Source organism: Hyperolius riggenbachi, chromosome 3 (genome assembly GCF_040937935.1).
Source record: "Hyperolius riggenbachi isolate aHypRig1 chromosome 3, aHypRig1.pri, whole genome shotgun sequence".
Lineage (NCBI taxonomy): Eukaryota > Metazoa > Chordata > Amphibia > Anura > Hyperoliidae > Hyperolius > Hyperolius riggenbachi.
In genome coordinates this window covers 255,726,046-255,743,479 of record NC_090648.1, presented here as the reverse complement: position 1 = coordinate 255,743,479, position 17,434 = coordinate 255,726,046, and the positions used below count along the sequence as shown (strand labels likewise).

General features: G+C 44.3%; 1 protein-coding gene across 2 annotated transcripts in view; it reads right to left on the bottom strand.

The window, feature by feature from the left end:
* HGF (hepatocyte growth factor) overlaps positions 1–14,243 on the bottom strand; it is a 160,449-nt gene extending 146,206 nt beyond the window's left edge. For both annotated transcript variants that reach the window (XM_068276187.1, XM_068276188.1), the window contains exon 1: positions 13,990–14,243. In XM_068276187.1, coding sequence (XP_068132288.1) covers positions 13,990–14,038 — 49 coding nt within the window. In that variant the 5' untranslated portion in view covers positions 14,039–14,243. The remainder of the gene's footprint in view (positions 1–13,989) is intronic.
* Between the last annotated feature and the right edge of the window lie 3,191 nt (positions 14,244–17,434).

The following is a 17,434-nucleotide window of genomic DNA, read 5'->3' as shown; positions in this document are numbered from 1 at the left end:
CTGCAGCCAATAGGACGCGCTCTATAGGCAGTAGACATGTTAGGGAGACTTGCCTAAAGTCTCCTACGGAATAGGTGCTGGCTTACTGAACAGGCAGAGCCGAGGTTCGAACCCTGGTCTCCTGTGTCAGAGGCAGAGCCCTTAACCATTACACCATCCAGCCACCACTTATATTGCATGTGTATACATTAATCAGGGAGTGTAATTAGAGTACTGCTTCACACTGACAGACCAAAATCACTGTGTAACGCACCGTAAACAGCTGTTTGTGTTGTGTTGGCCGTGCTGGACTGGTGAGAGTGCAGGCCAGAGTGCAGTTTTCAAGCCCATATGGTCACCAGGCTGAGGTAGCTCAATGACAGAACAACAGTGACTGTCCAGCTGATCGAATTTGGCCTGTCCACAATGAAGCAACATTATTATCTTTGGTGTGCAACCCACCCCCCCCCCCCCCCCCGAGACACTCATATAGCCATCGGCCATTGCTTCATTATGATACGCAAGCCCCTTCACCGCGGCAAGGTAGCGATCACAAAGGAGAATTGACACATGTACATGCCTTTTGTTTTCTTGTTGCAGCTGCAGTGCAGCCAGAAAAATTTGGCAGGCATGTACACGCACTAGAAAAATTATTATAGCGGCCTTAAAAATTCAGGAATCTGCTTGGTGTCCTGGACCCTGTTGGTGGTGGCGGAGAAGGCAGTCAAGCGGCCTGCAGGCAGAGATGCTGTGTGGGGAGCGACTTATTCTGGGGCAGGCAGTCACACGGCGTGCAGGCAGAGATGCTGTGTGTGGGGACTGACTTAGTCTTCAGGCAGGCCTGACCGTGCTTTGCAGACCACGTGGTCAGATGGACCCTTGACCCACCGCTGTGTGCCAGAGATGACACCACTTGCCTTTCAACATCACGGTACAGTTTGGGTATCGCCTTTTTTGAGAAATAATTGCGGCCTGGTATCTTCCACTGCGGTGTGTGGCTTTGCTTTTGTGTGCTGCTTTTCCTCAGGTGGTCATCCCATTGCAGTTTGTGCTTTGTCATCATGTGTCTTCGTAAGGAAGTTGTCCCTACGCGGGTCTTGGTCTTTCCACGGCTCAATTTTTGGTGGCAGAGAGTACAGATGGCATTGCTCTCATCTGAGGCAGACACACAAAAAAATTTCCACACCGCTGAGCCCTGGGGTGATGGCACTTTGGTGGTGGTGGCCGACTGAATGTTAAGTGTGGTGCCAGAATCAGAGCAGGAGGAGGAAGATATGTCACGCTTCCGTGCTGAAGCTGAGAAAGATGAGGTGTTCTGTGTTAAATAGTCAACTACGTCCTGACAATCTTGGGGGTTGATGGCACATGCCTTCTGAACACTGTACTTTTGTCCAGGGCCGCACAAAATCACGACAACACAACCTTGAACAGAACTGCCGGGTGGCCTGCCTCTGGTGAAAGGTATGCACTGACTTGACTAATACAATGTGCAGTCACAAAGGTGCAGTGAACAGGTATGCAGTGAATGACTGGTATCAATACAATGTGCAGCTTTCACACACACACACACAGGTACTGTGAACAGGTGCAGTGACACTGCGTGCGCTCACGTAGGTAGGTGGGTGCACTGAACAGGTAGAAATATGCAGTGATGGGTATTACAAATGTGCAGCTGCCTGTCCCACACACAGGTAGTCACTGAATGTGCTGGGCATGGCAGGGGAACAGTAGGAATTAGCACCAAGGGGTCAAAGGCCAGCTGCGACTGACTGACAGGGCTGTATATAATGCAAGTGGGCCACACAAAAAAAAAAAATAGATCACAAGAACAAGATTAGCTCTCAAAAGAGCTGTTGAGGGGTGATTTTTTTAGCAATAAGAATCAGCAAGGAGCAAGCTAACAAGCCTACAAGAGCCTAACTAAGCTTTCCCTATGTGAGTCTGCAGAAGCTCTCCCTTCTCTAATTACTGCAGCCCCACGAGTGAGTGAAAAGGCTGACGCTGCCAGCCTTTTATAAGGGGGGGGGGCTTCAGGAGGGAGTGTAGCCTTATTTGCTACCCTGTGCCTGCTGACTGTGATGTATATGGTCAAAGTTGACCCTAATGATGTAGTATAGGGGCGGGTCGAACCGACAAAGTTCACGTTCGTTCGTGAACGCGAACCACCGAAGTTCACGCGAATAAGTTTGCAGTTGAACCGTTCAGGCCATCTCTAATAACCATGGGAAAGAGGAGCGCTAATAGTAGCAGGTGGAAAAAGAAACACTAACTACAAGGGATTCAGAGAAGGACTGGGAGTCTGGGATTAGGGGTAATGGTAGGTACACACCATACAATTTCTGTTAGATTTTCTGCTAGGCATACACAATAAGATTTTTCAGTCGATTTACTGTCCGATCTTATTTTCGATCAGTTTTCCAATCGATGTTCTTATCTTTTCTTATCAATTTCCATTCACTTCGATGAGAAATTGATCACAAAAACGATCGAAAATAAGATCAGACATATCGGAAATTATCTATCGAACTATATAGCTGCTGAAAAAACTTATGGTGTATTCCCAGCATGATGCTGGGAACACACGGTACAATTTTCCATGCGATAGATGGATCAGATAGATAAAATCCGTCATGTCTGATATTGCTCCCGATCGTTTTCATGCTCGATTTCTCATAGCGGTGAATGGAAAAAGATAAGAAAAACGAATAAAGTTAAGAGAATTCAGCACGGAATCGAGTGCGGAATCATGCTGAAAAAACAATTGGCTCGCAACATCGCACGAGAAAACATAACGTGTGTACCCAGCATAATGCTGGGAATACACGGGTCGACCCGGCGGCTCGATTAGCTGCCGGATCGTCCCCGCTTGTCCCCGCCGCGGTCCGGGCCGATTCCTGCTCGTCCCAGGATCGAGCGGGGAATCGATCCGGTGGGTCATCGGACCTGTTGGAAATTATCAGCTGGGCGCATCAGCAGCTCGATACACGGTACAGAAACGTACCGTGTATCTCCAGCATTAGACTTTCCTGCCAGATAGATAATTTCCAACATGTTAGAAATTATTTATCTAACCATCTATCTGCCTGGCAATTAGGCATTGTTATACTCAGCAGGAGATAACCAAAAGACAATGCACCAGAGATAATGACCACTACTAGTACTTTACAGAAAATAATCTAACAGAAAATCTAACAGAAAATTGTATGGTGTGTACCTAGCATTACCCCTAATCCCAGACTCCCAGTCCTCCTCTGAATCCCTTTAGATCCCGTCAGAAAAATCTAACACAGAAAAATCTAACAGAATCTAACACAGAAAAATCTAACAGAAAATTGTATGGTGTGTACTAAGGAAGGCTGAGTGCACACATAACAACGTGAAAGGCTGCGTTTTATGACATATTTTATGCTAATATATTGTGCATTTTTTTGTGCGTTTTTGCTGCGGTTTTGGTGTGTTTGCAGTTTTTTAACACGCGACGCGTTTTTCAAGTGTTTTGCGCGCGTTTTAATGCATTTGCGGTTTACATATATAAACCGCATATGCGTTTTGTATGCATTTTTATATTTACATTGATGCAAATCACTAGGAAGAAAACAGGAAGCGGAAATACATCAGAAATCTTTATTTATAAAAACATGCATTAAAAAAGCATCAAAAATGCATACAAAATGTAATACATTGCATTTACATTGACTTTCATTATGTGCGTTTTTGATGCATTCATGCATAATATGCAACAAAAGTACAAACGCATACCCATGCATTTTTTTTTTTTTTTTTATGCGGCCCATTGAGTAACATTGGTGCATAAAACGCAGCGTTTAACTCAACGCTGGCGTTTCTGCTATGTGTGCACCTAGCCTAAAGGATGGGTAAAATGGAGAGGCGGGAAATTACTGTCTAATTTTGCCTGTCATGTCTCATCTTTCCAGCTCTGCATCTCAGACTTTTTACGGTTGTGTGGCATAATATAATATTGGCATAAAATGATTAATTACACCAGAAAGTATTCAAGTTCCCTTTCTTAAACCATTACCAAATAGCTTCCATATCTTGCACTCCAAACCTTGAAATGTATATTGTACTCAACTGAACAATATTTTAAGGTCTCTTGAGGACCCACCATAGCCAGGCTCATATCCATCTGAAGAATATGGGCTTAATTCTCATGGATGCATAGCACAACTTCAGTCATACACGTGCTAAATTATTAAACTTTCAGGAACCCCACTAGGTTCTGATATGATGATCCATGCAAAAAAAAAATCTGTTTTAACAGGTCAGTAACATGGTTGGGTATAAAAGGAGCTCCTGGGAAAGGCTGAGGGTCTCAGGATTAAAGATTATTTATTTTATTTATTAATTGTAAGTATTTATATAGCGCTGACATATTATGCAGCGTTGTACAGAGTATATTGTCTTGTTACTAGCTGTCCCTCGGAGGAGCTCACAATCTAGTCCCTACCATAGTCACATGTTTATGTATGCATCATGTAGTGTAGGCATCATAGTCTAGGGCCAATTTAGGGGGAAGCCAATTGACTTATCTGTATGTTTTTGGGAGGTGGGGGGAAACCAGAGTGCCCAGAGGAAACCCACACAGACAAGGGGAGAACATACAAACTCCTTGCAGATGTTGACCTGGCTAGGATTTGAACCGGGGACCCAGCGCTGCAAGGCGAGAGCGCTATCCGCTACGCCACCGTGCTGCCCTAAAGATTAGAAGGATCATGTTGTATTCACATGGGATTTTCTCAAAAACTATAAGGTCTTTTTGAAAAATTTCTTTTTCCTCTTGTACCCACATATCTCTTTAATATACCCTGCAAATTTGGTGATTCTAGCTTTTAAGGGGGCTTAGATATTCAACGCGAAAAAACGGACTTTAGGCGAAAATTAATGCGAAAATATTAATGCGAAATTTCGCCCTTTGAAGCGAAAATAGTAGTTATTTTCGCGAAAATTCGGCGAAATCGAAAATGGGATTTTCGATGCGAAAATGGCTTTGGCGAAAATTCGCAAGCAACACTGCGGCAGATACATACCTTCCGTGCGTTCCAGCGCGGATGGTTCTTCCTCTAGTGTCTGACGCGACTTCCTGCTTATACCGGAAGTCGTGTCAGAAGCTAGAGAGAGGAGCATCCGTGGAGCGCACGGAAGGTATGTATCTGCCGCCACTGCCCCGCCGCCTGCATACAATGTTTATTCAAAGCTGGAGGGGAGAGCAGAGGGGAGAGCCCGAGGTGAGGGAGGGGGGGCCCTTCCCCCCCTCCCAACTGACGTGTCACCAAGCTCTCCCCTCATGCTGCAACCCCTCTAGCCCTCAAAAATGGCCCTGAGCGGGCCCGGGGGGAGGGGGAGGGGTGGCCTAACCTGGGGGTGCCACCTGTCACTCACTACCTATCCTGGGAGTCCCTGTCACTCACAACCTAACCTGGGGGTGCCTGTCACTCGCTACTTAACTGGGGGGCGCCTGTCACTCACAACCTAACCTGGAGGTCCCTGTCAGTCACTACCTAACTGGGGGTCCCTGTCACAACCTAACCTGGGGGTCCCTGTCACTCACAACCTAACCTACGGGGCGCCTGTCACTCACTACTTAACTGGGGGGTCGCCTGTCACTCACAACCTAACCTGGAGGTCCCTGTCAGTCACTACCTAACTGGGGTTCCTGTCACAGCCTAACCGGGGGGCCCTGTCGCTCACAACCTAACCTGGGGGTCCCTGTCACTTACTACCTAACTGGGGGTCCCTGTCACTAACTACCTAACTGGGGGTCCCTGTCACTGCGTTTCTGCAGTAAATGCACATAAGAGCCTGCTTTTCACCAGTTAATGCATGTAATGACAAACAGTTTCCCCATTAAATGCACATAAGAGACAGCTTTTCACCAGTTAATGCACATAATGACAGACTGCGTTTCCGCAGTAAATGCACATAAGGGACAACTTTTCACCAGTTCATGCACATAATGACAGACAGCATTTCCCCAGTAAATGCACATAAGAGACAGCTTTTCACCAGTTAATGCACATAATGACAGACAGCCTTTCAACAGTAAATGCCCATAAGAGACAGCTTTTCACCAGTAAATGCACATAAGAGACAGCTTTTCACCAGCTAACGCACGTAATGACAGACAGCCTTTCACCAGTAAATGCACATAAGAGACAGCTTTTCACCAGTAAATGCACGTAATGACAGACAGCTTTTCACCAGTAAATGCACATAATGACAGACATCTTTTCACCAGTAAATGCATGTAATAACAGACAGCGTTTCCCCATTAAATGCACATAAGAGACAGCTTTTCGGCAGTTAATGTACGTAATGACAGACAGAGTTTCCCCATTAAATGCACATAAGAGACAGCTTTTCACCAGTTAATGCACATAATGACAGACAGCGTTTCCCCAGTAAATGCATGTAATGAGAGACAGCGTTTCACCAGTTAATGCACATAATGACAGACAGCCAGTGTCCCCAGTATATGTAGCCAGGCGTATAGCTGTCCCCAGTATATGTAGTCAGGCTAGTGATGGTGGGCTGGGGGCCCCAGGGCACCTCAGGCCTGGCTGGTGGTGGGTTGGAGGCCTGAGACCTGGCTAGTGGTGGTGGGCTGGGGGCCCCAGGGCAGCTAAGGCCTGGCTGGTGGTGGTAGGCTGGGGGCCCCAGGGCAGCTAAGGCCTGGCTGGTGGTGGGAGGCTGGGGGCCCAAGGGCAGCTAAGGCCTGGCTGGTGGTGGGTGTGCTGGGGCTAGGCTCAGAACGGCAGCTCAGGCTTGGCTGGTGTGGTGGTAGGCTTGGGGACCCCAGGGCAGCTAAGGTCTGGCTGGTGGTGGTAGGCTGGGGGCCCCAGGGCAGCTAAGGCCTGGCTGGTGGTGGGTGGGCTGGGGCTGGGCTCAGGAGGGCAGCTCAGGCCTGGGTGGCTGCCTGCAGTGCCTGGTGCAAAAAAAACAATTTGGCAGTTGGCTGGCTGGAGTAGTGAACAGGACAGGACACCCACCTTGAGCTACTTGTTGTTGAAGTTCCGAGTCCTGCTGGGCCAGCCTGGCTGCTGTGCTCTGGCCTGGGCTGACTGTGTAGCTGACTGGCGCCTCGGCTCCAGACTCCAGTCCTGTGTGCACTGACCCACCGTCCGTGGGTGCCTGCCTGGGGCGGTCACACTCACTGCCACTGAGTGTGACCAAGTGCTGGCCTGGCTGTGCGTGTGTGCCGCGGGCCGCAGCGCGGAGAGTCCTCTGGAGAGGAGACTGTATGTGACGCAGTCACTCCTGTCAGTGGCAAACTAACTGCGGGGGCGAAGAGGAGAAGGCGGAGAGCGCGCTGCACGTCACGTGATGCCGGCCCGCAGGACGGCGTTACGTGACATACGTGCACTTTTATACTGCAGCACCCGGGCAGGGGTGGGGCGGCGGTGACACAGTCAGTCAGCACCAGCCCAAGCCCTCCTCCCAGTCCCAGACTCCAAGTTTCGTCCTTGTGCAGGCAGGAAGTAAGGTCGTGTCGGACTCGGAACGGAAGTTCTCGGTGGCCGCGGGGGGGGGGGCTTTATGGGGGGCTAATGAGTCGCCAGCTGGGGCTGAAGCCTGGGTAAGCCCCAGCGTGGCGCTGCCACTGCTTTCAGCCCACACATCATCCCCAATCCAGCCAAAAACAGTATTGCCAGGCACAGCAGCCAGTACAGGAGAATTCAGAAGCCAGGTGAGAGGTGTCTACCATATTAAGGGGCCATTCTGCCTATTTATGTGAAATGCTGTCTATTTATGTGCCTCATGACTGCTGAATTTGTCTTGTTGGGGGCCTCATGATTGCTGAATTTGTCTTGTTGGGGGCCTCATGATTGCTGAATTTGTCTTGTTGGGGGCCTCATGATTTGTTGGGGGCCTCATGATTGCTGAATTTGTCTTGTTGGGGGCCTCACAATTGCTGAATTTGTCATGTTGGGGGCCTCATTTTTGCTGAATTTGTCTTGATAGGGGCCTCATGATTGCTGTATTGTCCTGTTGGGGGTCACATGATTGCTGAATTTGTCTTGTTGGGGGCCTCATGATTTGTTGGGGGCCTCATGATTGCTAAATTTGTCTTGTTGGAGGCCTCACGATTGCTGAATTTCTCATGTTGGGGGCCTCATTTTTGCTGAATTTGTCTTGATAGGGGCCTCATGATTGCTGAATTTGTGTTGTTGGGCGTAACATGATTGCTAACTGCGAGACTATGGGAAAAGCTGAATCATCATCATATGAGACAATAGCATTAAACCTACTTTTTTAGCTTTTTAAAACAGAAAATAAAACTGTGAGGTTGTAAAAAAATGAATTTATTTTTTAGGAGTAGGATGGATGAAATTGTTTATCTTCACAGTTTATTTTCAACTTGGATTTTCCATAATGTTCATGTATGAGTTAAAACGTTTGTAGAGTATTTAGTTTAAATTGCTGTTGCCACAAGGGGGCCCAGTGATTTCTAGTTACGCCCCTGACTACTACCTAAACTGGGGAGACCTGGATACTTATACTGTACTTAGAGGGGTGGGAATGTTGGGGTGGAGGGTCTTGGAGGAATGTTTGGGTGGGAGGTCCAAGGTCCGTGGGGTTGGAAGGTCGTGGGGGGGGGGGGGGGGAATAAAAATTTTTTGCTATGGGGCCCAGTCATTTCTAGCTACGCCCCTGAACCTCTCCCATAATTATAACTCATTCCTGATGTTTAACCTCCTCCTCAAAGTTAACACCATTATGACACTTCACCTTCTAACCTTTACAGGTAAAAAAAAATCTCTCCTTACCTTACCTCTATCCCTAACTCTCCTTATCTTAACCTATGTTATAACAAATACAACTAACTGCCAACCATAACCATTAGATACCCATAAGGCTCGTATACATGTCTGATGAAAGGCAACGACGGGTCCGTCGTCACCTCCCGCTGGGCGGGTTTTCAGCAGACAGTACAGCGTGTGTACAGTCTGTCGGTGGACTGATAAGGCTGTTTCTGAGCGATCCACCCAGCAGATCGCTCAGAAACAGCCTTATCAGTCCACCGACAGACTGTACACACGCTGTACTTTCTGCTGAAAACCCGCCCAGCGGGAGGTGACGACGGACCCGTCGTTACCTTTCATCAGACGTGTGTACGAGCCTTTACTGTTAAATCTAGCCTATACTCCCTTCAAGTCTTTGGTGTTAAATTGCAATGCCTGTACAGCCAAAATTTTGATACAGGTGTAGTCTTGTGGTTATTGGTGCTATGACTTTAGAAATGTTTACATTTGGTCTTATAAGCCAAATTCATCATTGACATTTGTACAGACATTTTAGAGTTCTGCTTTTGGACGCGAGGACTTCAGGATTCTTTTAAATGGTAATGCTTAAACGTTGCGGAGTCATGTTTCCATAAAGTGCAGGACCAGTTATCCTCTAACACACCCCCAACACTTTTTAAATGCAATTTTGGCTTGATTGGCAAACTATTAATTATATAAACGTTGATGTTTCACCCTAGAAAAGCAGTTTAAGGATAGTGGTGGTTAAACACAAAAGTACAGTGACTGCCCCCCCCCCCCTATCTGAAGTGGAATCAAATACTAATCCTATCCCTACCCAGAACTATTAGGTGAGCCATGTGAATATTGTGTGCATATTTGATACGTTGTGGTTAGAGGTGTGAGTAGGGTGTTCCACTATGTTGGCTGTACAACAGAGTAGACCACATATTCTGCATGGGTAGACTTAGTTGTATTGCTCAGACCCCTCTCATTCACGTTCAGATCACTTCTGCATCAAATAAGGTCAGTTATTACTTCCTGTATTACATGTTAAGTTTCAGGGTAATCCCCAATGTACATCTGATAAACAGTGTATTACCTAAGTCACACGCATGTGCATTGACTCAAAGCTATAGGCTTATTGCTTCTGAAACCTATAAAAGTGGTCTGGAATTGCCATCTGCAACACTTATAAACACTGGTGTGGGCCAATAAGTCCTGCTTGATACCAGAAAGGCCACCAGCAGACAAAAAGAACCTATATGCTAAATGAAGGTAATTTCATATGACCATTTCTCTTTTCCGGTCATCATTGTGATGGTGCTATCTATGAGGTTTATTGCTATTTCATAGTAATTCAGACTATCATTGTTGCTGACTGCTAAAACTGGTCATATTTCGAGTCTGACACTATGCTGAGATTCTGTGCACTGTGTGTTGCACTAATTGGGGAAATTCCTTTAGATGCACAAATATGCTCTCATTATTTAATTGAATTACAAAATGATGTAATTTTTTTTTGAGGAATGTTCTGTTCTTAAAGCTTCAAGCCATGTTTCAGTAACCTCAAAATGTTATAAATAGCATTGCTGGCTTTCATATGTTCCACAGATAAAAACATACAGCGGCATTAAGGCCAGACTGCTGGCAATGCTCCAAACTTAGCTTCACCAAATGAACTAGATACACACACTTAGAAAGTCTGCTGCAACAATTCATGTTAAGCACTGCTTACTCGTGCAACGGAGCTTATAAATACATTGTAGATTATAGCAGATGGCTTGTAGCCTATGCCTCTTCAGGTAAATGACACAAAACACATGCATTAACAAAACACTGCCACAAGCTGACGTTTACAGCAGAACAAACCAATTTGGCTTTTACGGACGGTTACACTTAGCCTTGGTTAATATATCTGCGTAAGCGTACCATCTTGTTTTAATGATCCATCTATGTCATTTCTGAGCAGCTTGCAACACTGCTTCACACTGTTTAGTTAAAACAAAACTACATGTTTACATGATAAGGCCACAAAACATTGAATGGTTAGTAAGTACTATAAATTTAAAAAACAAAACAAAAAATACTAGAAAAAAAAGATAAAACTCAAACAAAAACCTTGTGGTAGCAAAGTTCATCAGGCAGCTTTATTTTACATGTTAAGTAGTTATGTTATGACTAAGGAACTTATGATGATACACATCCATCTCTACTCCTTGACACCCACTGAGGACTACACTCGATTTTTTCTTGACATTATGGGATATAAGACAAACCCATATTTTCCATATTACATCTCTAAGCGTAGTAATAAGAGTCCACTGTAAAATGTAATTGTGCCTTCTTAAAATACAACATATTTGCAATTTTTCACCTTGAAAGCAGACCTGAACTCAGAACTTCCTTTCTGTTCTAAAAGATACGCAACAGCATCATAGCCATTAAAGAAAAACATTTCTTTGTTACGGCTGATATAAAACCCTGCAATAAATCTGCAGTGTGTCTACTTCCTGCTTCCATGGAAGCAGACATATTGTTAGCATCCTGTGTTTAAAAATTAGCTCCTCTGCCAAGGCAGAGGAGATTCCTGAGCTGACACAGCTGGAAGAATAAAATGACGGTGGTGATTAGTCACAGATGAAGGGGGATTAGACAGGCTAAAGACTCTAAATCCATACAGGATGCATTTCTCTATGTATTTCTTCTGTCGAGTGCAAGAGTTCAAGTCCACGTTAAGTGAGAAAGTAGAGTTTCCCATGATGCATCACTCCTATCTATGAAAATATTCCATTTATGCCAGGCACACATATAGAAACGCTGGAGTATAGTGAGTCTGTAGTTTATACATTTTACAGAGCCATACCAATCCAACATGCATACAGCTGTTTTTGATTTTATGTTCCTCATCAGTGCATGGCATGTATTGATATGGCTCTATGGGATAGGGCTTGGATCAGTACTACAGAATACCACAAAATGTGTGATTGACCTGCATACAAGGATAACACCCTTAAGTTTAAACATCAGTCATTCAAGAAATCCAAATCAAATAATTAAAGTTCAAACCAGTACAACTAAATCAGTTAAATTCTGGTACTTGCAGTGATTATGTTTTAGTACACTTCCAGCTGTTGAGCTCATGTTTCTCCACTGCTGAATTGTTTGCAATACCGTTTGTGGAGCAAAATGTAACAACAGATAAAGATTTTATATTTATGAGCCCATGTTACTATTTAATACTTTTCACAAAGATTATATTAACAAAAAAGTTTAATAATAAATGTTATCAATATCATAATTATGTTTCTTTGCATTGAGAGCTATAAAATCACTTATGGACCATGATTGGATGCACATAGTACAACAATCGTTGAATTTATGAGACAAGAACCACAGCTGAACTGTCATTTTTTCTTTTCAGTTGTAAAGATGAGAGAGAGAGAGTTGATGATGAAGCTTTTGGTATTGAAGAGTTGCACCTCTGTTTATATGGACTTTGTAATGCATTTTACAGCATTATTACTCTTTAGTTGTAAGGAACAGACTAAAACTAACCCCATGTATATTTTACACCTCTCTATCTGCTCTAAAAAGAAACTTAAGTCCTAAATATAGTCCAGCCTCTTTCTAAATCCATTTGTAATATTGCAAATTCTGTGGCAGCAGTTTGAAATAGTGCATGCAGGCTCCAAGCATTCCATAATGCAAATTGGTAGTTAAATGAAAGCACACCCTAGCAACCATTCACAGCAGTATTTTCTTAAAGCACAATGGCAAGCAAACCAGAGGATTTTGCATCAGTTATTTGCAATTCACTGCATTGATAACACATCAGACTTCTGCCTTTAACACAAGCACACATTCTAAATATAGTAGCAATAATAAAGGTTTAAGAAACCGCATTGCGTTGGAAATTATGTGGTTAAAACCACCAGTAAAATACACACTTAAGGAAGAAAAGAAAATCTTTCAATTTCTGTATTCCCGGCATGCTTCAGTAGAAAATTTTTGTTTGAACTGCTAAGCTAATCCATCAAAATTGTATTTGGTAAATTCCACCTTTGATGTTCTATTAACTCCACAGATAAATTATAGCTGGTATTATATACAGTAAGTATTGCTGTGTTGATAATAGCACCTATACAGAAACTAGTGATTTGAAAATAGCCTCAAGATAGGTATTCCAAACATGCATGCAGCTTAGCCAGTTAAAGTAACTTGACACACTTTTTTCTCCTTCAAGGTAGAAAACCAGATCAGTTTGAAAGCCAAAAGCATCACATTTATAAGCAGAGAAGAAAAAAATCAGTGGAGGTCGTTTAGCGAATCTAATGTGATAAATCTTATACAGATCATTTGTGGCAGTTCACCCAGTTAGTGACTGAACTGTTTTTTATTAAAAGTCACCAATTTATCAGTCATTTTCTTCATTGACACCCATAATAAAATGCAACCAGGTATATTTAGAGAAAATATTCCAGCCAGAGGGGACATTTCTCACTGAGAGAAAATCTAAACTTTGTCCAAGGTTGTCTAAAATTGATCAGTGTAAAACTACGCAACCTTTATATATAGCATAGCTGTACAAAATAATAGGTTTAACACACCAGACAGCTCAGTGTGCAAACAATTTAGACTAATGATCATTTAGTAAATCTAAAAATATCAATCAGGTCCTTGATTATTTATGGAAGTAGTTTTCCAATCAGAAAAATTCACACACTTAAAATAAATCCTTCCTTAATCTATAAATAAACACAAGCATCCCATTTCAAAAGTCAGCACTGTTTCATATAGAACACATTTGTTTTTACTTTGATAACAGTTCTAGAATAAAACACACAACTCAATATAAAATCACAGATTATATGCAAAAATCTTGTTTCGTATCTGAAAATGTACTATTGCCTTTTTAGCACATACATCTTCTAGATAAAATAACTAGGTTATCGAAAGCGATTCAAGAAATAAAGACTTAGCATTAATATATTTCTGTACACTAAGAAACCACGAGACAAGCTCAAAACTACACAAGCAACCAAACAGAAGAGATACAAGAGGATTTAATGGAAGCCTAATAAGTTATCTAAGTTCCAAAATTAAGCCATTTAAAAACATCTCTTTGTACAAATATACATGTGTGCTTAAACACCTTCCAAACCATGTGTTGACATCACCAGTACTTCCTTCATGAAACGAGAGACTACAGGTCAACCTCATCACATCACTGATGCATTGGACTCACCTGCACACAGGATCAGCAGAAGCACAAGCAAGAGTTTTGCTACCCACATGTTGATCCTGACAGATGTGATAGGGATGTTGACTGACTGTAGAGCACCATTCAGTAAAGAGATGTGCTCTCAGCTGCTGCTCTTAGTACTCTGGCTGTGTGTGAGTGACTCCTCCTCCCCTTCCCATTGCAATAATAAGAATGGTTTCTTAGCTGAGAGCGATGGTAAAACTTCTCAGTTGCTTGTAGGTTACAATGTCAGTTGTTACAGGGATATTCATGTAACAGATACATTGCGCATTTGCTTAGTAGCAGCAGCCCCTAAAGGCTGCTCCACTGGTACTGCAGGGTTTTATGTATTTCCATGGAAGAGACTGAAATATTATCTGAAATCTGATCATTAAGACTTCAAATGGAGAGGTATTTGATCCAGATAAGATTGTAAAGTGGGTGTGGAAAAACTGAAGGGATGAGCGTGCCAGAAGGCTTGTAACATGTAGTACAGAATGACAGCAAGTTTATATCACTGTGGACAAAGGGAGCATGTTTTTTATCCAGAAGTTTGATGGAAGAGTAGAGTAAAGAAACAAACATAAGCATAAAAAGCTATATACTGACTGCATAATAACAGACACGTAAGCAATGCAGTTTTACCAGTTTACCTCATATTCTTTCACACTAGAAGACAAAATAAGTGTAGTAATCACAGAATTTGACTCGTATTGTACATGCACTCATATGAAAAGCCTCTGTCTCCTCATGTGCTTGTACAAAAAAATCTTTATTAATGGCATACAAAAAAGTCCAGCAATGAATATCCGTTAACCCTCCCCACTAAAACCATAAAAAAACCTGAATCACAAACTGAGAGTGCTATGATTTTAATTCCCACTGTCACTGCGACAGTAATAATCAAATCGGATCACCCAGCTGCCGCCTATGCCAATCCGACTGATCCACCAACCGCATCTGACATATATGTGGGCCCACCACTGATGCACACCTCAAGGCCTTCACTCACACACTGTCCCTAGTATGGCCATACTATGTCCATCTGCATTGGATTACTTTTCTGAATGCATGTGGATCTGCCCGTCTAATGATGATGAAACGTCCTTGAGCTGTAAATTACAATAACTGGCCAGTTTTCACTTTTAAACTGTCTCAACGGAAGTCCTATTTGGCTTCAGTATCAAACACTAGGATCCTCAAGACCACGACGTGCAGGTACTTCATAAACAGTTATGCCATCCAATTACGGCTGACACCGCATACATCAACCAAAGGGACCACGGTGGGAAGGTCTTGTCTCCTCCTGCAGTCTTGTGGATCTCATACATCTCTTCACAAGGGAGCTATGCTCAGGGTTGCACTCATTGCATCTCAACCAGACGTACTACACCACCTTGCCGTTGTCCGCCGCTACACTGCTCCGATGGATTCAGCCGGCGCGTCTTGGCGTTCCGGGTAGTGTGTGCACTCACACGCTTGGACCAGGCCCCTCCGGCTGACACATTTCGCCCAGTACATGGGGCTTTTTCAAAGTGTTAATGGGTTGAGGCTTGTCTTTCTTTCACTCCTTATATTCCTGTTGGCCTTCTCTTTGCCTGCCCCCCAACAGAGGTCGGGAGGGATTGGGGAGGGATTTCATCATATTCTCTAGAGCAGTGTATAGCACTAGAATGTACAGAAGTGTGCACAGGACTCGATGCGTGGGTCCTGGGCAGCAGGTATATCCCACTGTAATTTTGGACAATTGCTCATTTGGACCAGGTGGGAAATGGGGAAGGAACCTGAGATAGTTTGGCAACCAGTGGTTGCTGTGGTCGAGTACGCTGCTTTCAGAGCCCCAGGGCTCTGGAACAAGGAAGGAAGGATCCTGGTGGGCCTCCCTGTTCCACCTCAGTCCATGCCTGGTACTCAAACAGCCAGAAAGAGAGCATATAGCTAAGAGAATCTGTACCGGTGGTGGCTAGTGGAATGCTGATTATGTCTGCAGCAGGTGACGCTGCCAGGAGTGTGTGTGCTGTGAACACTGAGCTCTGAGGAGAGAAGCTGTGCTAGCCTGCCAAGCCTGTGTGCATTGGGATTCGAGGCAAACATATTTGGAATCATACTGGCCTGTCAAGGCCTAAGGACTTTACAAGACATAAGGACTATGAACTGGTCATCAGCTGAACTAAACTGTTTACCTTTGTTTGTTGAACTGTTTGTGTGCTGAGCAGAAGCTGTTAAAGACGTGTCACAAAATAAACAAATCAGTTTGTACATGGACTGTGTCCTGCATGTTGGCTGAACCAACTCTGCAATATCACTGTATATACAAAAATGTATTGCATTGTTTAGTCTGCCATTACCAAAAATGATCATGAAATTCAGAGGTTTATTAACCACTTGAGGACTGCAGGGCTAAACCCCCCTAGTGACCAGGCCATTTTTAGCTAAATTGGCCACTGCACTTTAAGGCCAAGCTGCAGGGCCGCACAACTCAGCACACAAGTGATCCCCCCCCTTTTCTCCCCACCAACGGAGCTCTCTGTTGGTGGGGTCTGATCGCTCCCCCCATGTTTATTTTTTTTTAAATAAATATTATTGTTTGTTTTTTTTTCTAAAATCCAGTTTCCTTAAATTTATTCCCTCCCTCCCTCCCTCCCCCACAGCCGGCCAATTATGGCGATCGGCTGTCATAGGCTTCTACCTATGAGAGCCGATCGCTCTCTTGTCCCCCATGGAGACAGCCGTGTCACACGGCTGTCCCCAGTGCAGCGCTGCTGCTCATCGCAGCGCTGCACCAAGTAAATAGATGGCGTGATCGCCGTCTAACAGTCTCCCGAGCGGCAATAGCCGCTCGGAGACCGAAGGCGGGGCGGAGCTCCGCCCTCCGAGCATGAGATGCGCGCGCACCATGTGCGCGATCTCATGCTAAACAGAGCCCCAGGACTTTACGCCAATTGGCGTTAGGCGGTCCTGGGGCTGCCGCCGCGGCCACGCCTACTGGCGTGACGCAGGCGGCAGAAGGTTAAATAAGCTACACACAACAGTTTAAAAAACATAGATCAAAAATATTGGACCAAATGCACAAAATGTTCTTCATTTCTTTTTTTTTTTCTTTTTTTTTTTTTTTAGAAAATAGCAATCAAAAATCAATCTCTAAATGAATTCTCCCGTGGATCCCCGTGGATCCATTGAGATTTACCCTATCCTTCTGTGTCATCTTGTTCCAGTGCTGGCACCCCAATCAATGAGCTGCCTGTGCAAGCGCAGTAGCATCTTTCCACTTGAGCCCCAGCAAATATAGCAAAGCCAGATTGGGTCCATTCTACTGTACAGACGCAGTAGAACGGACCAGATAGGGCTCAGCTATTTCTGCTGGAACCTAAGTAGAAAGCTGCTACTGGGCCTGTGCACAATGCCGACAAACTGTTGTCAGCAGACTTTTGGGGGTCCAAAATGGGGG